The following is a 22,472-nucleotide window of genomic DNA, read 5'->3' on the forward strand; positions in this document are numbered from 1 at the left end:
ATTACGTCGCACTTCCTAGAAGCCTCGAAAACAATTTGTGGAAATAGATTTATCGTCTACACACAAAATACGCTGAGCATCTGAAATATGTTTGTATATTTCTTTGGTTTTCAGGATAGCTTCTTTGTGTCATAGAGCAATTAGAAATATTTTTCTATTGAACCTTGTGTCCCGTTGTTGTCACAGACTCGCAGAAACTGGCGGGTAAACAACATGGCGTCGTTCGATACTCGAAAATGATATATTTTCGTGCATTTTGGCTGGTGAATTAAATTGTTGCAGTTTGAACGCAAAGGTAAGTAGATGTTTGTCCAAAGAAGCTACGAATCACCCCCTCCTTTGTTTAAAATATAAATTACAACTTCTGACACATAATAAATCAGCTTCTCAAAGTAGAGATTTCGAGTCATGAAGATTACATATGCATAATCGCAGATGATATATTGTACCCACTTTGGGTTCGCATTTGTTCCTGAAATGTATAAATGGTTGGTGTGGGGTGTACTGCACTGATGAATTTTAAGAATATTAGTTTTATAATTTTGAGTTCAGTCTCCAAAGTTGACGCAGTGTTAAGGCGCGGCTGTCACCCTGATAGGTGATCGGTTCCGCTGTCGATCAACTTGTTATACCTGTTTTGTGAAATTCTGCTTTCCGAAAGAAGTCTGGGTACACTTGTTTTATCCAGGATGACAACAGAAAAAACTGACAATGATGCATTTGAATGTATTTTCTCAGATCAATATAGTCTGCCAATGTAGATTTAATGGGTTCTGTATCTTTGGTTACTTACCACGCTTACATTGAGAGTTCAATGTACTCAAAATATATTTCCGCATACAAGCTGAATTCACCTTTCTGGAGACCCAGTCACTGTCATGAGAAGTTTTATTGACAATGGAAATCAGGAAATTAAGTTGTATAAGAAGCAAACAAATATAAATATTATTTACCCCAGATAATTATCACAGCGTCATACGTTTTCATACGTCATATGTTTTCGATCAGCCATTATGATTCCCATTTATGGAAAATCCATGAGAGGCATCCTGCATGTTAACAACACGATCCCCGCTATTGGTGGGACATAAATATACTATGAATCAAAGTTAATCGTCAACAACAGTAAAAAATCAACAAAAGATTTATTTTAACTAGGGAATCATTAATGCAATATCTATCTCATAATCAAATGCATAAAAACCCTAAATCTTTACTCCAAAGATGCCATTCATGTTTCACCTGCATGGTTTACATACTACCTTACAATATCACGTTACTAGTCATATGACCACGCCGCTAGAATATTTTCAGGGCTCGCCAAAATGGCAAAATTGATTACGTAAAATCAGAATTTAATTGCAAAATTCATTTCCAAGCAGATACTAGTGTCGTTTAAATTATTTTGCCCCATGAAGGCTATCAACGCAAAAAGGCCAGATACCGGCAGTGTAATTATTAGGCTCTAGATAATGATGATAAGGGGTAGCTGGACGGGGAATCCTATTTCTTTCCATCTCATATGGTACACACCATTATAAATGACATGGGAAATCTACTAACGCAGGTGGTTTGTTCCAAGCTACAGTTAAAACTGTTTTAGAGCAAATTAGAAAGGGAAATTCTTTATTATCTCTGCAATCTGAAATGTTTGACTTTACAGTGAGAGTTTTTGATACATTGGGCATGTCGTACTATCACAACATTGCTAAATATATTCAGCCAATGAAAGGATCGAAAACATATGATGTCACGTCCGGCGAAACTTTGAGATTTGCTTCGATAGAAGTGGCGGCTTAATGATAGAAAATGTGTGATATGCATGGGAATATAATAGTTTATGAAATAAACTTCATCTTGTCTGAAGGTAGGCTGAACGATATTAAAAGATTGTATTTATTTTTCATTTACAAAATGTTTTATTGTTATCCAATCGAAAACCTATTATGCCAGGATAATACCATTTTAGATGCAAAATCACAATTCCTGTTTAATAAAAAATAGAAGGAGAAAATTCAGTAAGATCAGTCATCTGCAGCTGACAGGCAATATATAAACAGAAAGCCACGTGATGACAACTCTACTTTGCAATGCAGAGAGAAAAGTACCCTAGCCAGGATGAATGTACAGAATCGTACCCTAGGATGATCCCATTCTACATCGGAATCAGCACTGAACCGGTTTCTCAAACACATACTTGTATACCTGCCTGTCGAACCACAGAACAAATGCAGCATGGCAGTGTGTGTTTGTCAAGAACAACCACATATCTTTCTTTGGCTTGTAAAATATCAGCTCCGTATTCGATTGTGTTAGAATACAAGGCTAATAAAACAATTTTTAATGCCCAGAAAGTGCTCGAAGTCAGGTGATCTGGAACAATACCACAAACTGGTTTCGGTTTTGGCTTGAGGAAAGTAGACTCGTCTGCTGTTTAGGGTACCGGCTGCGTTTCTGTACATTTACTTTGGCAAGGGTACATTTCTGTATACAGAAAGGTACCTGGGGTACATTTCTGTAGTACCTGTGCCAACGACCCCATCAGTTTAAGCACCTAATCACCAGCACACAGATTCAGCCAGAATCACTTGAAAAAAATCAGGCAGATGCCCATCGAGGTGTAGATTTTCCCCTTTAAAATCTCAAGGCTCTAGGTCCAATAGCAAAGGGGAGATAAATCAAGATTAATGAATTTTTTCCAATTTTAACTTCAAATATCTCCAAAACTACTGATGCTATGAGTTCCAGATTTCTTGAGCAGATGTGCAATCAAAATGTCTAGAATTTCACCTGGACGGGTCGAGTCGCTAAAATGCACCGTTTGGCCGCTATTTTGGATTCAAGGTTTGGTGCTGTTTTTCAAGCAAAATCCCAACTGCTTTGCTCCCAAAATCTGCTGCACTCAAACTACAAGAGCTACGGCTTTCAAACTTTCCAGACTTTGTGCCTATCTTGACATGTTGAGTCACTAAAATGCACCCCATGGCCCCTGACAGAATGTGCTTTTACAAAAAGAACAAAACCACATTTGAGGCGTGCCTGAAATGGAAGGAAAGAGTGCGGAACAAAGTCGGTTGAAGCTAAATCACACGGGAATTACGTTTGTAAGAATGTACCAGTCATGATAAACAATATTGGCCCTCAAAAGTCACAAGTTTTGGCAGATGAAGAAAATAGGCACTTCTTTATATCACCGACGACCCAAGGATACGCGACGGAATGTGGGAAAAGTTTACCCTCACTAAGCATATGACGATTATGGCCTCTTCTTCAATCACTCTGTCGAGCTCTTTCATGGAGACTAGCTAGAAATCTTTGTGCAGGACTACGCACCGCCACTCACCATAGTCTGCATGTTCAACAATTCCATTCAAAGTTGAGTAATATATGTATAAATATATGTGCTTTTGTGTAATAGTTATTCCGATATTTAACTTGTGAATGGGCTGATACGCCAGCAGTGTAATGACGAGGGGGCCCTTCCGAGGCACATTTGGTGTAATCACTCATACACCGTGTACACTCGGAAAAGTATGGAAATGCAAACATCAATCAATTTTATAAAATAAACAGGAGCAGTTTGATTGACACATTTATATGAAAAGGTAAAAATCTTGTATTGAACTCGAAGGTTGGCAAGGTGTTGTTTGAGATTACTTCTTAGTTTGGGTCACAATCCATGCTTTATCAGTGTTTTGGACACGCTGGAGTTCGGTAAACTGTTCCTGGGTTATATTTCCCAATCAGCTATTTACATAGTCAAGTTCTGCTTCTTGCGGTAATAGCTGTCGCTGCTTGAGTTGTGAAACGGGCTAATAGAATTACCACTGATAACAAAATTCCACTGACATTCCAAACTGTATGAAGAATAAACTGTCGACACATTTCGTTACAAAATGAACAAATGTTTATTTGGTCACAGATATTGTGAACCAAACTTTCTTATTAACACATCTATGTTGTGTCAGCTACAGGAGAAATGCATGATCAGAGACACTCAAACTGTCCCACAATGTTTCTTAATTTTAAAGTATCGGAAGTTCTGAACAGCAGGTATTCCACATTTCACGAGGGACTTATTCTCCATCGATCACATGATTGTCTGGTTTGTTTCAGGCCGCTGTCACAGAGCAGGAATACTGCTATGCGACTTGATGCAAAAACTACTTCCATTTTTAGTCACATTTTCACATTTGAATGACAGAGTGCAGGGCCTGCTTCCTGCACTGACAAAACTCTTGTCACCGTGGAGTGTTGGTCTTGTTTTGGAAACATTAAGCTGTTGAAGAGAAGTTGACCGCAGCTGTTCCAGATGCAGAGGGGCTAGGCAGTGAAGAGCTTTAAACACGAACATCAGTTTCTGAAAGCCTTATAAGATGGGCGTAATTTGCACATGCCTACATGTTCCTTTTATCAATCTTGCCGCTAAGTTCTGTACCTTCTGAGGTTTGTGCATGCGTAGTTGAATTGATCCAGGCAGCAGTGAATTTCAATAATCAAGCCATAATGTCACAAAAGCATGGACAACTTAGTTTCCGCAATGCATAAACACCACTTGATTTCAATGATAATTCGCAGGAGGTAGTAAGCAACCACACTTCCAACACACGCATCCAATAAAAGGCATTCGTCACTGAAGCTGATATCATTGGCCTAAACCCGAGAGACAACGCTGTGTCACCTGCATGTTAGGGAAATGTGTTCCATTAATATATTTTCTAGTTTTGTGACTGTTTGAACAAAGTTTCCCTTTCTTTTCAGATTCATGATAACTAAGCAATATTTTTCAATCTAAGGAAAACGGTTTTGAGAACAACTTCAAGAAACTTCCAGTAGTTCGTGTTGAAGAGCATTCGACTATTAGTGATATCATCCATATTAACAAACACTTACTACTTTCACACGTCAACGTGTGAGTTACAAATAGTTGGATTGTATTCAAGGCAAGGAGCCCTCATCGATGCTTGCCACTATATTTTCTTCTTGTGTTTGTTTATTGTTATATCAAGGTATAAGTGACTTATGCAGGTTCCAGACTAAACGTAACTTTAACAACATACTTGTGTTCTTGTAACAACAGGAAGTATCCTCAATCATCTTGATCAAAGTTTTTATCACAAGGGTTCACTTGCAACAGGGCAGGGGCCCGTTTCACAAAGCTCTCTATTAAGCCTAAGATCTCGTAACTTTTCTCGTAGCATTCCTGCCTCCTATGTTACAACAAGGGAGGTACGAATGTTACGAGAAAAGTTACGAGATCTTAGGCTTACGAGAGCTTTGTGAAACGGGGCCCCAGGTGACTTCAAGAAAGTAATTTGCCTTGACTAATTTTCCACTTGCCCTTATCTTTATGACATAATTATGATGCTGTTATTATGAAGGTATAAAACAACATGATGTTTGATGTTAATGTTTAGTGAACTATTTATTGAGAAGTAATAAATGCCAAAGAAAGTTAACTCTGCTTTATGATCATTGTGAAATTAAATAGCCACATTTTGAACCAATATGAAATGAAATCCAAGTTTATTTGAAGTTTGAAACTCTCAGTAGAAATTATCTAGTAGCCCATGGATGAGTAACATACCATTATTGATTGCTCGAATGAAAACTGGCTTGTCCCACAGATTAGCCTAACCTTTTTCATCTGTCACTAAACATGATTGGTCTAAAGTATGCTTTCAGTGACCAAACTGTTTTTGTTAAATTTGCTGTTGCACATGTTTACTTTTCACAAGGAGACTTACAAAGCCGAAGTGCTAATTGCTTGAAGAACATGGAGAGACCATTCTTGCCAAAGGTACAGACCATTCTGACTTTGCCGGTTTGTCTCATTCAGATGGCAGTGACACTAAATGAATCAACAGGGACCACCAAGTTATGCTTTGTAAACTGTGCTTTTGCACATGTTTATGTTTACCTCACTAAAACGAATAGTATAAGTAATTCTTTGATAACAGTATTTTAACACCTTACCTCAGTTTCCTATTTTTGATACAGGACTGGCTACATGTTCACAGAGCCAGCAACCCTGTTCAGTTATCAGCCCAATGGGCTTCCTGTTTTTTAGGAGGTTCATACACTGTTATCAACCTGCGTGCTTCAACTTCAAGCAATAACTAGCTCTAGTATTTTTTCATTTTTACAGAACGTTATCACCAGCATCCTCTACGATGAAGAGGAGTACTGGACGAGGCATGTCCAACCTGCCAGTCCCAAAGGCATCCAAGGGCAGCCCTTCCACAGCCACGTCCCATCTGGCCAGGGGGAGGGGCAACATTGCCCGGTCTGCTGAAGACCTCCCCCGTCAAGTCAACCTCACCGTTGGTGGAGGTCAGGGCACCTCGGCCAGGAGAGCTGTTTCTCCTGGCAGTGATCAGAGGAAAGGCTTATCACCAGTTCGGACACCAAGTAAGTTGTGGCAATTCACAGCAGTTTTGATGAAACAATGTCATTTTGTGGTTGTGCATTAACACGTGTTCAAAGTATGTAAACTTGGCACCAGTCTAAGTAAACCTAAACCTAATCGTTACATTATTTGTTACACTCCTATACTGTGTCTAGCAAACCCTAGTAGGAGGTCAAATGATTGCTAATGCCATTTTCCGTACTATCGATGCCGGTAGATGCACATGGAGCACGCCACAACAGTGAGTAAACAGTCACTGAAAATAGTGTTTCGTCAGTATTCACGGTTGTCAGCTTACAGAAATATTAACTAGTGGTAACCATGTCAACAGAAACCTAAAAGCGTCTATGTTGCGAGTCAAATATCTGCGTTTTATGCAGATTTTCATTTGTTGAGATTTCAGTGTCATTGACCAGAGAATTTATAAACAGTAACTGTTGTCTGATTGGTTAAATCCATTTGACATTTTGATTGGATGTTCATAGGTCGCTCAAAGGTTACCTGACACGACCTCCTACTAGGGTTTGTTGGACTCAGTGTAGGAGTGTAACAAAAATTATTGAGACTAAATTTACATAGACTGTCTTAGCACAAGTAAAAAGTTAATAAACCATCTGTAAGATTAATCTCTTCACTCAGTGTTGGGGTCATCAATTGTTTTCAAGTAGGAAGGAGTCAATTTACTGTTTAACTCACCTAATGTTATCTAATTTTTACAAACATAAAACTATAAATGTATTTCCAAGTTTGCCTGCCCGTTGTCCTTTGCCATGTGCACCAGATTACTTCCCTCATCACACTACTATCAACATGCTATGATAAACGAAATGTTTCTACTACTTATCCATTATATACGGTAGGACAAATAAGTCTGATTGTTCACTTACATTAATTTTTTTAGGTTAAGAATACTCTGTGCAAAAGTTTCTGGGAACTTCAACATAAGGACAGAGCCTCTTTTATTACAATGTCTACATGCATGGTGAAATTAACAAAGGGCAACACCATAATCAATATGCATTCACCATCACTAATAGATTGGAGCCTGTGTTGTTTATAAGGCCTGTGTTCCATTGTTCAAAACAACCTTAGCTAAGATCAACCTTAAACAGTAAGATTAGACTTATGATCACCTTATGTGAAAGATATGCCTGTTGCACAAAACAACCTGAGGGCAACCTTAACTCTGACTCCAAACTTGGACAATTTTACTTCTTGTAATTCAGTTAAACCATATGTTCAGCATGTTCAGGGTTGTGATTTGTGTATGGAAAGGGAGATAATTTGAACTTACTAAATAGAGTAATGTATCCCATTGTCCCCAAATTACCAAATCATGATCTATTTATCAGGACACTTGTGTTTTTCTTGACAATGCCTGGGTAAATGAATATCCGCATATCTGAACCACAGGCCATATGTAGAAAGGCTACAGATGTAATCAACAAATAAGACAATAACAAAAGACATCAACAAATAATTATGCATACACAAAATCACATCTTGTCAAATACAGTAGTAAAATCAATAACATGTGTGAACATATCTTTACATGTAGATGTGCCCACTTGAAGAAAGAGATCAAAGCTTTTTTGTACTGGCTTTGTAGAAAAGCTACTTCACTTTCAATAACACAGTGAGTTCAAGTTTGTCAATATCACCTGCTCACTTGTAGTAAACAGGAAAAACAGCAATGGGCAAGATTTGAATCGTTTGATTTACAAAGGTTAGCTGAAGTGTACGATCCAATAACCAAGCTTCAAACAGTTCATAATTAACACTGAAGTGTTCGGTAAGATAAATATGTTGTTCACTGGTCCCTCAGGGCCCATGGGTTGATGTACCCTTTCGTTTTCTTTACTATGTGGTCATTTTCACATACAAAACATTAGTTGTTCGCTGGTTACGAGGGGCCCATAGGTTGATGTTTCGTCAATATTTGTTTATGTTCCTTGAGCCCGAAGATAATGTTTTGCATGTGAAAATGACAATATGGTAACGAAAACCGGATTTCCAGATTAGTGGGTAATTTTACAATGTTGTGAATTCATTTTAAGGAATTTCTATTCAGAAGGCGAGTTTCCAGTTATCTGAGGTTCAAATAGGACACTGCTGTGTATATATCATTTTAGGCTTTTTTGTATCATTACTCCACTTGTCAGGATTATGTTAATGTTACTGAAAGTGGATATTTCTGCCCTGCCACATTTACAATATCCCATCAATAATGTCTGAAGTTTAGAAATATGAGTGTTATTCACTTTGAAAGAAGAGAACATCACAACGATCGAGTTATGAAAAATAATACTGTATCAGAAGGTGTTGTCAGTGTCCATGTAGGATTTATTTTGTTAACAGGGTTTTTGTTAACCCATGCTTGTCATAAGAGGAGACAAACGGGATTGGTCTGGCTTACTGACTTGGTTGACAATTGTTCAACACTTGGTGACATACTGTTGATCACTGGATTGCTTGGTCCAGACTTGATTGTGTACTGCCATATGGCTGGAATATTGCTGAGTAGGGCATAAAACTTCACTCACTCACTCACTCACTCACTTGGTATATTTCTGCTGTTGCAGCATCTCAGCCTGGTGTTCGTTACATCACGGAGGAAATGATCAAAAAGATGGCAAAGGAGGACAACTTTGACATGATAACAAGCCTCAACCTAACACTAGGCCGGGAAGGAGGCAAGAAAATCAAGGTACGGTTGTAATACTGCTTCTATCTGTCTATCTTTTATCATCTGCCTGTACAATAATGTGGGGGTGGGGGGTTATAGAAATCAGCTTATCCGTCTGTAATAATTTCTTGTCCAGATCGTGTCTCAGAGACAATCCAGCTTCAAACATCATGTAACTGGGCCAGCACTGGCATCTTTCTGTGCCATTGGTACTGGCATAATGTACAAGAGATAATGTCTAGAGCCAGTACTGGACCAATGATTGTTTTCCGTTAGTGACCCGTTGCAGGCAAAACTGTACTGGGCCATATATGGGTTACTGTAAATAGTGTAATACTGCACTGCAATACTGTACCAGCCCAACACTGGCCCAGTACAGACAGTGCACTTCCTGTCTAGTGAATTGTGGGGGATTATCTCAGGACCAAGTCCTCTGATCAGGAGAGGTTTCCAAAAGTTAAAGTGTGACATTTTCCACATTTCTGAATATAAATTTATTTTATGTTTGTTCAGAAACACTTATGAAGACTGTATTTTCAACCAAGGTTAAGTGTTGAGCAAAATGTTGAACAATAACATGCAGCCTGAATTTCACTGCGACAAGGGCATTTGAAACATTCAGTGTGCGTTGTGTTGTTAAATCATGGAAATCCCGAATATGACATATGTTGCATTTGACCACTTTCTAAATGGCATCGTGTAATCAAAGAGGTTTAAAGTTAGCTCCCTTCCATCGATTTGCAAAACTTACTTGATTTTCATGTCATGCATGATCAGTGTTATTCCAGAAAAAGAAGTACTACCACGAAGTAACAAATGCGTACAGCACTCCCAGCAGGGTACATGGAAATGTTACTTGCTTGTAAGCGGGGTACACTGAAAGTGATAGAGGAGCACTCAGCCAATCCGAAAATGACTTTTATGTGTGAAGTAAGATAAAGAAAATATATTCAAGGCTTGCAGTAATCTACAAGCTCATCATTTTTGTCTGCATGTTCGACCAGTTTAGCAGATTGCACAATGTTTCTGTTTACCAGCAGTTAGCGGTATTTTACTGATAAAATATGCCCAGTACCGGTAATCTCCAATGTTGTTGGTTCAGTGTACCAGTAAAAATCATATATATGCAGTTGGCTATTAGACAAATGGAGGTAATAATACATTAAAAACACGCTGACATGCAATAAAATCAACAGACTTTTTGGTCTCGTTTGTTGTCTTTTCAACAAGGAAAAAAATGATTATGGAAATCCCTCTGATCTATATATAGAAGTCACCAAAGTGATCTTGACATTCCAATGTTCTGATTAGATGAAAAAACGATTCACAACAACTCATGTCCTCTCTGAGTGGCAGGAAGATACGCATGGTTACAATGGCTTTCAAAGCACATGTCAAATGGCAGCTCAAAAGCAGACAACACTGTCCTCCTTTTTTGTTTGGTATGGGTCAAGTTCACTCCCCGGAATGTAAGGCAAACAAAAATGAGGAAGCAACTGGTGACAGTAGTAATAACAATGATGGCAAACAGGATTCAAACTGTCACAGTGATAAGAAGAGAGTGAAGCAGTTTAATGAGACTGGTTTCATGAATTTCACTGGTTACATACCAAAAATGATCTTGAAAGGGAGAATTGAAATGTTTGCAAAATATGTGAAGCAGCTGTTAAATTGAATGGATTAACTCGTAGGTGCATTAGTTTACAAAAATCAGCATTGAGTTTGAAAGACCACCGTGACAGCAATAGTCATCATGAGGTTGTTGTATTCATGTCCCACAAGAGTGATGGATGCTGTTGCTTTCAAGCGTGTCCTTCTGGCATAGGTGTCACATCATTTGAAAAGAGCTGTGACGTTGAAATCAAGGAATATTTTGATGTACTTGCTGATTTTGCTGTACTTGCAGATTTATCACCGATATTTCCATTAACAAGTGTTGCCAGCCGAACAAGGATTTAGCTTACAAAACAGGATCCACACCACCAGTCGTAATCGACTGACCCACCACAACGGCAACTATGCTTGTTGTAAGAGGCGACTAACGGGATCAGGTGGTTAGGTTTGCTGACTTGGTTGACACGTCATCTGTTCCCAGTTGCACAGATTGATGCTCATGTTGTTGTTCACTGGATCGTCTGGACCAGACTCAATTGTTGACAGACCGCCACCACATAGTTAGAATATGCCTCAGTGTGGCGTAACTAAACTCACTCACTCACTGACCCAATGCAGTTTAAACAATTTGATGATGTTAAATTGGCATGTGTTGGACACACCCTTTGATTTTTCACTTACTGCAAAGTTATTCAGAACAAATAAAGACATGAAGATTTGAGGTGTGAGCATTTTGTGCTTATTCTATCAAGTTTAGGTTATAGTATAATACTGTTGAAAATCATAACATACCAACAAAAATTCATTCTTGTTGATACAATGTACTGGTGGTTTGAAATGTTAGTGGAAACACCGTTGCAGGTTAGCATTCACTTTGTGCTGTGGTTCCAGCAAGTGTTCCTGAGCCAATTATGTGTACTGCACTATGGTCTATAGCCATGAAGATCACTCTTCAACTTGGGGTTCAGCAACCCATGCTTATCTTAGTGTGAAGATGCACGTGAGACTTGGTCTTCAACAACCCATGCTTACCAGTATCTTCCTTTGAAGATCATGGTTAGACTTGGTCTTCAGCAACTCATGCTTATCTTCCTGTGAAGATGTGGGTTAGACTTGGTCTTCAGCAACCCATGTTTATCTTCCTGTGAAGATCATGGTTAGACTTGGCCTTCAAAAACTCATGCTTATCTTCCTGTGAAGATATGGGTTGGACTTGGTCTTTAGCAACCCATGCTTATCTTCCTGTGAAGATGCGGGTGAGACTTGGTCTTCAACAACCCATGCTTACCGGTATCTTCCTGTGAAGATCATGGTTAGACTTGGTTTTCAGCAACCCATGCTTACCTCTCTGTCAAGATCCAGTTTACAATTGGTCTTTAACAACCCATAATTGCCATAAAAGACAACCAATGAAATCGAAAGGTTAGACTCGCTGACTTTGTTGACACATGTCATGTTATCCCAGTTGTGGAGATCAATGCTCATGCTCTTTATAACTGGATTGTCTGGTCCAGGCTCGATTATTTACAGACCACTGCCATATAGCTGGAATATTAGTGTGTAAAGTAAAACTAAACTCACTAACTTACTCACTTAACAGGGTCATATCAGGCTAGATGACGTTTTTGACACATGTCATTGTATCCCAATTTTCATGTGAGTCACTTGATCATTTTCATCCAGATTCATTTACTAACAGACAGTCTCCATACCATCATAAGCTGCAGTATTGCTGACTGCAGCATTTAACAACAGAAAAACAACATGTAACTGAATCTACTACAACAGATTCTGTAGTTTATTTGACAGTAATCTTGTGACAGTGTCCCATTACATGCTTCTCATTCTTCTTTTACAATCTAAATGCCAGGAATATTTTCAGATTTTAATCAAACTGGCAAGACTGATACTGTTCAAACCAAACATTCTCATAACACAGTATGGAAATTTGATGTACTTTATGTACACAGCAACCTGTATTAAACCTACCTAGACAGAAACTAGGGATGTGTGCAAAGTTGGATCAATTTACTGAAAAACATAATTCCACAGCGTTTCTGTATAGCTGATAACAGTCAGAAGCTCCATATAAATTGTGTACTTTGCACAATTCAGCATTTTGTAGTGATGTGCATTTGGAAATTTTTTCTGTATTTTTTTAAGGGCAAAAAAATGCTGTATGGTCTGTTCCAATTTGTATTTTCCAACTTTAGCAGTGTAGGGGTGATTTTTATCATAAAAGTGGGTGAGTTTAGTTTCTTGCTGCACTAAACAGTATTCCAGCTGTATGGTGGCTGTCTAAAATAATCAATCCCGGACTGTTTAATACAGTGATCAACAGCATGAGCATGGATTTATGCAGTTGAGATACAATGACATGTGTCAACCGAGTCAGCGAGCCTGACCACCTGATCCCATTAGTCACCTCTTACAACAAGCATGGGTTACTGAATATCAGTTCCAGCATAGATCTTCACAGGTTTTTAGCCTATAATGGGTTTGTTGTCTCTGCTGGATTAAGCCTACAAAAACATGGTGTCCATGGGGTATTTTTTAGGATATGGATGCAAATATGACAGGTGAAGTAGGTGTCAGAACTTCCTGCATGGTTCAGTGATCAATTCTGGATGAACAAAAGTGATTTATTGCATTTTTTGTCCTTTTGACAGCAATGTGATTGGCAAGATTCAGGAAAAGAGTGCTAAGTATGTGGGACTCGATAATGTGATACTGCTGGAATATTGCCATGAAGGACGTTTAAAAAGTAGTCAGCCTCACCTAAAATATGATACAGATGCAATTGTTCCAATGTTTTATTTTTCTACATTTTATCTGTCAACATCAATCAAACTGGTTTTGCTCTGTTCCAGAAGCATGATTCCCATTTTTTGTAGCTGTTTGTCTTGGCGCGTTTGTCTTGCAAAAATCTGCATTGAATGTATCAAAAGCATCATGATACAAAGTATGCAAGAAACATTTTGTTTGTTTGATATAGACGAAAGTCATTCAAGAAGAATTTCAGTATACTTGTATTTGTGAACAGTACCCACCCAACTTTCTGATGTTGCAGTCTTAAAGACATCCCAATATTTTCATTTATTCATACTTGATGTCAAAGGTTTAGACTTCATGCTGAATTCTCACACAAGTGTCAGCTCTCAGTATATTGTAAACAGTGCCAGCTTGAATATCTTGGCAAAATTTCATTTCTAAAGATATAAATGGGGCCCTGTCTAAATGTAGGTCAAGCAATCCAAATCTTTGAATGCTGATTGTGACAGGAAGTCTTCTAGTACTGTACTGAGCATAGTTTTATGACATTATCTGAGGGCATGCCATTATTTGTCCAGTACTGCTCAGTATGCTGTTCAGTGTTGTCCAGTACTTCCCAGTACATATCAGATCAGTTTTGTATTGTCAATACTGTTCACTAGAGATTAGTAGAGTTCACTTCTGCTCAGTACTGGTCATTACTGTTCACATCCTCACTGTTGCAGTACAGGGCTTAGATTTTCAACGCTCTCTTAGCGCTGTAATAGTCGTAAGTGCCATACATTAACATCAACTTACGACTGTCTTAGCGCTGAAACAGTTTAGATTATCTAGGCCCTGGTCATTAGGGCTGCAACAATTCACCCAGATCTTGATTCGATTTGATTTTTGATATTGGACCCTCGATTCAGTCATTTCCGATTTGGTTCGTCATACAAGTAAAGTCATCAGATTTCATTTTCCTCTCAGGGATCAAGTGAGTTGACCTTTACAGGGTGAAATCCATAGTTAACTTGGCAATGTCTGCTACTGACAGTGAATAATAAGCCCAACGTCAATCAATCATACTTGAGTTGACTAAAAACTTACGTTCTTACTGTGTAGAAGAAATAGAAGTAGAGATTCAGTTATCAAATTGGAATAGTGATAGTGGTTATGGAAAATCAAGAACTTAGATGTTAGATTTGATGAATCAAATCGAATTGTTTGAACCCTACCAGTCATAATTGTTCCCTCCCTCACTGTTTGCAGTACATTGAGAACTTGGAGAGGCTGAAGAAGCTACACACCCTCAACCTCAGCAACAACATCATCGAGAAGATGGAGAAACTGGACAAGCTACTGCGTCTTCGAGATCTCAACCTGTCACATAATTCCATAGTGAAGATAGAGGGCATCGAAAACCTGGTCTTTCTCCAGACACTCAACCTCAGCTGGAATAAGATTGAGCACATTCCACCATGGATCGGGAAGAAACTCAAAGCTCTTCGGAACTTTAATCTAAGTCATAATCAGCTTGCATCGGTAGGTTGAATCTGTGGTGAGAAGTCACCATTGCAAGAAAATGCCAGCAAGCAAATGCCACATGTTCATATGCACCAAGTTCACACAACTCACACACTCACATACTCAGACAACTCACATACTCAGACAACACACACTCAGACAACTCGCACACTCAGACAACTCGCACACTCAGACAACTCGCACACACAGACAACTCGCTCACTCAGACAACTCACTCACTCAGACAACTCACACACTCAGACAACTCACACACTCAGACAACTCACATGCTAAGACAACTCACACAGACAACTCACTCAGACAACTCACACACTCAGACAACTCGCACACACAGACAGCTTACACAGTCAGGGAACTCATGTGCTCAGACAGCTCCCTCCGTCAGACAACTCACTCACTCAGACAACTCACTCAGATAACTCATTCAGACCACTCTCACTCAGACAACTCACAACACCCACACAAATCAAAACACTCACAACTCACTCAGACAACTCTCTCTCAAGACAAGTTGCTCACTCAGGCAACTCACTCACTACAGTTTTGCCGCTGTTTGTCTGCCTCCTCATTCGCACATGCTCAGTTTACTCATGACTGTCTTTCAGCTGAGTGAGCTGTCCAAGCTGAAGCCTATCCCTGACCTCACACAGCTCGACGTGAGTAGTACCCCACTGTCAGAGCTGCCACACTCCCGGCTGTACATTGTCTTCCACCTGCGCACTGTGGCCACACTTGACGCTTCTCATGTCACAGCTCATGAGCGGGACCTGGCTCAACAGAGGTTTGCACAAGGTGACGTTCCAGCTTTGTCATTGGACTTACTCAGTGTGTTAAAACAGAATGGGTGTTTATACAGTGCCAGTGGATAACACTTTTTTTATGTGGTTACCTATTTGTGAGGAAAGTCCTGACCTTCTCTTTCTGTCCTCTTCTCCTTTCCCTCCTGTACTACGCCACACCACACTCCAATTCCACCATCCCTACTCTGATTGACTGTTTTCCAGGAGAGTTAGAGAAGCTGGAGAAACAGCTTGAGCAAGAGGAGGTAAAGAACCGGCTGCTAGAGGAGAGCCACAACAAGTCACTTCAGGAGAAATCCCTGCAGGAGGCCACCACCAACCAGATGAAAGTCAAGGACAAAGAACGCCAAGATCAGGTGTCAGAGCTACAGAGAGAACTGCAGGTCAAGAACGACCTGGTGAGCATGTCTTTTCTCTTCAGTCAGTTATCAGTGATATGACACTATATCCCATGTAATACCATATTTATGAAATGAGTGAATGGTTTGGTATCCAACGAGCGAAAGTGAGTTAGATACCGATACATTTTATGAGTTTCATAAATATGGTGTTACATGGGACATAGTTTAGTGTTTTATTCATTTTTCACCCAACATTAGCCAAATAATATCAAGCAAAGTACTTCTTTCCTAAGAATTTGACGAGTGTGATGGCTCAGCTTTCTGCAAGGTCTAATACTATTGTGACAGAGGTATTAGCATTCTGACGTCATGACTGTAAAACACTTTGCCGTCATACATATGGCATAATGTGATGTTATTTCACAATGTTTAATAACTTTGTAAAATTATTAAACAGTGATACCTTCAATGGATGAGTAACAATTCATGTTCTCCCACTAATTTTCAGGTGACAAATGACATACAGATGCTATTTAGATGTTATTAAGAGGTGGTACAATACGTGAAGCCGGGTTTTTTTTGTCCTCCACCACAAAGTTGCCAGATTATTGCTCAAAGGGGCAGAACTAAACACACTCACTGTTATGAGGTAGTAATTGATATACTGTTACGTAATGATTCTGTGCAAGGAGGCAGTACACCATACTCCCTGTAAAAGTCTGATGCTTCATCTGTGTTTTCTGTTGTCAGCTGAAGAAGAAGATGCTGGAGCTGAACAAGGCGTGCGAGAAGCACTACCAGCTGGAGCAGGAGCTCGCCTTCTACAAGATAGACTCCAAGTTTGACAGTCTCAGTGAAGTCCCTCGGCCTCAGGCCATGGTAGGTGTTTGTGCAAAGTCACACTTACCTTTATAAGATGCCTGTTTATCTCCCCATTCAGCAATATTCGAGTTATTGCCTCGTAGCCTGTACATCTCTGCCAGGCAATCTAGTGATTCATATTGTGACCAATGTTTCATGTCTATTCACATCCTGTTACATAACTGTTAGGAAGGTTCGTTGGTTAAATACCACTGATGTTTAATGCTGCTCTCAGCAGTATTCCAGCTGTTTGGCAACAGTGTTTAAGTAATCAAGTCTGGGCCAGACAATCCAGTGATCAACAGCATGAGCATCAATCTATGCAAAGGAGATACGATGACATGTGTCAACCAGGTGAATGAGCCTTATCTCCCGATCCTGTTTGTAGCCTCTTACGGTAAAGAAGGGTTACTGAAGACTTAAGAAAACTGAGAATGTTGGAAATAAACAGCTTGTCACCCTATACATTACACAAGCCTCTGCTCAAAAGAGGCACATTTTTCACAGTTTCATCACACCTACGTCTGATGTAGAGTTATTTTAACCAGAATATGTTCAAATAAAACTTGTATTGAACAATTTCTGGCACATGAGGTACACAAAAGTAACCTGTTGCTGTTTACATACACATACCATTACCTTGTCACCCTATACATTACACAAGCCTCTGCTCAAAAGAGGCACATTTTTCACGGTTTCATCACACCTACGTCTGATGTAGAGTTATTTTAACCAGAATATGTTCAAATAAAACTTGTATTGAACAATTTCTGGCACATGAGGTACACAAAAGTAACCTGTTGCTGTTTACATACACATACCATTACCTGATTATCCTTCTGCAACTTTACATCTGACAGGACATACATGATGGTCAGCTACAGGTTTGGACGACTGCTGGATCGTCATGGATGATCATGTTAAGAGGCAGTTCAGAGGGTTGAAGTATTGGGCATGTTGATGCATGTAAATACACTTTTATTAAACAAAATATACAATATGACTCATATTTCCATGTCCAGGACGATGATGAAGATGACAGTGGCCTGCTAGGTGAGAGCCCCTACATTGGCCGAGCCCGCTACAAGGCTAACCAGTATTCCCAAGAGGGGTCTGTGCTGGCCACGCCCCAGAAGATACACATACACTCTGTAGCATCTTCCCCTGCCACACCCGCACAGCGACCCGAGGCACTGGGGCAGTACCACCAGGCACTCACAGCTCAGGTTGCAGACAAACAGCGAGAGATTCAGTTAGGTAGGTTTTTACACTGGGTTGTGACACATCCCCTCTGTGTGGTTCATTCCCATTATGAGTGAGTGAGTTTAGTTTTACGCCGTGCCACACCACACCACACCACACCACACCACACCACACGAACCACGACCCAACCCACCCCACCCCACCAAACCACACACCACACCACATGAACCCCACCCTAACACACCACACAACACCACACCACACCACACCACACCACACCACACCACACCACACCACACCACATGAACCCCAACCCAACCCACCCCATCCCAACCCACACTACACTACACCACACCACATGAACCCCAACCCAACCCACACACCACACCACACCACACCACACCACACCACACCACACCACACCACACCACACCACACCACACCACATGAACCCCAACCCAATCCAACCCAATCCAACCCAACCCACCACACACCACACACCACACACCACACACCACACACCACACACCACACACCACACACCACACACCACACACCACAACACACATAACAACACACCCCACCATTGTAATATTTATCACCATCTTGTTCAGCTGAGGATCGGTTGCGAAGTCTCCAGTCCAATCTAAGCACCACAGAGGATAAACTGGTCCGCGCAACGCAGGAGCTGAAGAAAATGTCTGAGCGCCAAACTCCAGAGCCATTCCATGATGACAACAAATACAAGATGAGGCAGAAGCTGGCCAGGAAGATGAAGTCGGTGAGCTCCTCTCGAGAAGCTCCTGAAGTTGGAGTGCTGATGGAATATTCAGATCTTACCATGGCCATGTGGATTAACATGTCATGGACAGCATAAAAATAGTCATGGAGACTTTGAATCAGTCAAGGCTTTTACCAGTCTCAGTAAAATGAAATGTTGAAATTTACCAAAATTGAGATACAGCTCAAAAGTTCCTGTTGGAGGTTTGAGTAAGCAGAGAGTGTACAGAGATAGAACGTGTCAACTGGACATGCTGAATTCACGTGGTAACTAGAGACACTTCCATTACTTCTGCGTTGAAGAGTTCAGCCTTAGTTAAGGTTACGGCTAAGGTTGGAGTAAGAGTTAAGGTTGCCCTAAGGTTGTTTTATGCAACGGGCCTATCTTTTTCTTAAGGTGATCATAACTCTAACTTTAGTGTTTAAGGTTGATCTTAGCTAAGGTTGTTTTGAACAATGGAACACAAAACATTATGTGTAGAGGTCCTGTTTGCACATATGAGAAGTGATACATGTGCTCTGAAAGTTGGTTTGGCAGTAAATGTGATTGCTGGAGCTTGCTACATTGCCAGACGGCACCTCTTGTTGGCATCACGGCATAGTACGTTTGTTTTTGTGTAGGTAAATGAAATGCGTGACAGTGCAACCCAGATGGAGACTGAGATCGACCGCCGACAACAGAAGGTACAGGAAAACAAGGGCAAGGTTGCTCGCCTTAAGGAACAGATCGCACATCTTGATGCCAGGGACCCAGACGTTGTAAGTAGCCATATTGACTTTATGTCAAAGACGCTGCACAGTGCCTTATGACCTTTGTGTTTGCCAAAAGGGAGTCAAAACTTGAGATTCCTGTTTGTGTGAGACACTCATTGTAGCTTATTGAAGAACAGTAAGTGAATTTTACATATTATTTATTCTGAGTCAGATGCTTTTCTGAAAAATGAAACTGTTGACCCTTGATGACAACCGTCCGAGTTGCATTGACTGAAAAATAGCAAAATGAAATGTCTTTTTAACCAAAGATTTGATACAGGAGCTTTTGAAAACATTCTCGTAGGGTCTTACTCACAGATTTTGAGGTATTCTGTATATTCAGAAATGGGAAATCATTATATTAGTAGGTACTCATGCTGTGTTATTCAAGTGGAACAAGGTCATGTGTAGATTTAGCCAATATAATTTGTAATCAAATGCTCGGTCAGTATCAATGGTGGTTACTTCCCTGTTGGTATTGCCACACTTACTCACTTACCACTTCTTACTTGTGACCGTTGTTTAGTTATTATAGCTTGATTAAAAAATGCCTGTTTACACTGACTGAGGTAGAGTACTTTTGTATAGACAACTTTCCCTTCAATCAGAGGCAGAGCTCCAGATAATTTTCCAAACAAGTGGGTATTTACTCCCATGTCTTGTACACTCCTACTAGTTTTGAGTTTTGTTTTGAGAATTGAATACTTTCACACAGAGTTTCTTATCTTTATTGGGTGCTGAGCTATTCTATGTATATGTATAAATATAGATGCTACTCATTAGACTAAAATTTTTAAGTAATTGTCATATTGCCAAACATATAGAAATACTCAACATGTGACTTTTAGAGTAAACAGTGGCTGTGGCTCTAATAGTATATGTATATAGAGGCATTGTCTACCATAAGCTAATGCTGTCGTAGAGTTGGGTGCCACGGCGAATCATAAGCAAGCCCATTTAGTTAATTGAGTAGAGTACACTAGGTATTATAGACCTGTTGTGTTTTAAGTGATTCCTATGCGTTTTTTGTGCACCCAGATTTGTAATTAATTGAGTAAATGTGATTTTGATTGAGTTAAATACACAAATACACATCTTATCTGGAGCTCTGCAGAGGTAGTTATTGTGAATTGAAACCTCTTTCCTGAACCTGAAGGGCAATGATGTAGCCTAGTGGTTAAAGAGTTCACGTCATAATGAAGATTCATGTTCAGTTCTCTACGTAAGTACAATTTGTGAAGTCCATTTCTGATGTCCCTGCCATGATATTTCTCGAATATTGCCAAAAGTGACACAAAAGTGACATTAAACAAAACTCACTCACTCACTCACTCACTCACTCACTCACTCACTCACTCACATCTGAACCTGTAACGTTTTCTCAAGCCATGGTGATGACATATCCACTGGCCTCATCACTTGCATGTTTGGCTGTCCCATCAAACCCTCACTGATTCATTTGTTGCTATGGCAGCCAAAGAAGAAGGCGGAGATGGTTGACAAGGAGCAACAGATCTCGGAAGACAACCAGGTGTACACCGAGCTGCAGAACCAGCTCCAGGACATGCTGCAGACGGTTGCCAGGGAAACAGCTGACATCAAGAAGCTGGAGCAACAGCTCAATGAAGGTAAGTTCAGGCTGCAGGTGCAAGTCTGCTGGCCAGACTATCATCCATATATCCTAGAGATAAGTACTAGTACTACTATCTCATTCTACCCTTGCCCATGTAGATCTCAGGGCAGTGTTGATCCATTGTCATCCATGTAAGTGTCATTCTTGATGAGTGGTCTGACATTGTGAATAGTAACCCCAATAGATCCATGACTGTTATCACCTTTACTTGCATGTCACATCTATTAATTGTATCAGTGGATTGATGACTATTATTGATGGTCCAACCTTACCCGCATGTCAGATCTACTGATTGTACCAGTGGATTGATGACTATGATCCATGGTCCACCATCCACCCTTACCCGCATGTCAGATCTACTGATTGTACCAGTGGATTGATGACTATGATCCATGGTCCACCCTTACCCGCATGTCAGATCTACTGATTGTACCAGTGAATTGATGACTATGATCCATGGTCCACCGTCCACCTTTACCCGCATGTCAGATCTACTGATTATACCAGTGGATTGATGACTATGATCCATGGTCCACCCTTACCCGCATGTCAGATCTACTGATTGTACCAGTGGATTGATGACTATGATCCATGGTCCACCCTTACCCGCATGTCAGATCTACTGATTGTACCAGTGAATTGATGACTATGATCCATGGTCCACCGTCCACCTTTACCCGCATGTCAGATCTACTGATTATACCAGTGGATTGATGACTATGATCCATGGTCCACCCTTACCCGCATGTCAGATCTACTGATTGTGCCAGTGGATTGATGACTATGATCCATGGTCCACCCTTACCCGCATGTTAGATCTACTGACTGTACCAGTGGATTGATGACTATGATGCATAGTTCAGCCCGTACCCAAATGTGACACATATAAATGGTACCAAGAGATCCGTTACTGTGGTCTGTGGTTCACCATCTACCTACATGTTGACCTAATGGACTTACCGGTGTTGAGAAGTTTCACCAAAGTTGTAAAAGTTGACATCATGCATCTTTGTTCCTTCCTCCAAGGCATTATTTTAACAAATTCTTGTTCACTGACTTCCTCCTGTGGTGCCCTTGTCATCCAAGGTGCCAT

At 40.2% G+C, this 22,472-nt stretch overlaps 1 protein-coding gene across 1 annotated transcript in view; it reads left to right on the forward strand.

The window, feature by feature from the left end:
• The first annotated feature begins 6,169 nt into the window (after positions 1-6,169).
• LOC137273838 (centriolin-like) overlaps positions 6,170-22,472 on the forward strand; it is a 68,097-nt gene continuing 51,794 nt past the window's right edge. The window contains exons 1-10 of the mRNA XM_067806711.1: positions 6,170-6,411; positions 8,992-9,116; positions 14,733-15,005; positions 15,614-15,800; positions 16,013-16,206; positions 16,900-17,028; positions 18,033-18,267; positions 18,828-18,994; positions 19,615-19,752; positions 21,221-21,374. Of these exons, the coding sequence (XP_067662812.1) occupies positions 6,174-6,411; positions 8,992-9,116; positions 14,733-15,005; positions 15,614-15,800; positions 16,013-16,206; positions 16,900-17,028; positions 18,033-18,267; positions 18,828-18,994; positions 19,615-19,752; positions 21,221-21,374 (1,840 nt within the window). The 5' untranslated portion in view covers positions 6,170-6,173. The remainder of the gene's footprint in view (positions 6,412-8,991; positions 9,117-14,732; positions 15,006-15,613; positions 15,801-16,012; positions 16,207-16,899; positions 17,029-18,032; positions 18,268-18,827; positions 18,995-19,614; positions 19,753-21,220; positions 21,375-22,472) is intronic.

Source organism: Haliotis asinina, chromosome 2 (assembly GCF_037392515.1).
Source record: "Haliotis asinina isolate JCU_RB_2024 chromosome 2, JCU_Hal_asi_v2, whole genome shotgun sequence".
Classification (NCBI taxonomy): Eukaryota; Metazoa; Mollusca; class Gastropoda; order Lepetellida; family Haliotidae; genus Haliotis; species Haliotis asinina.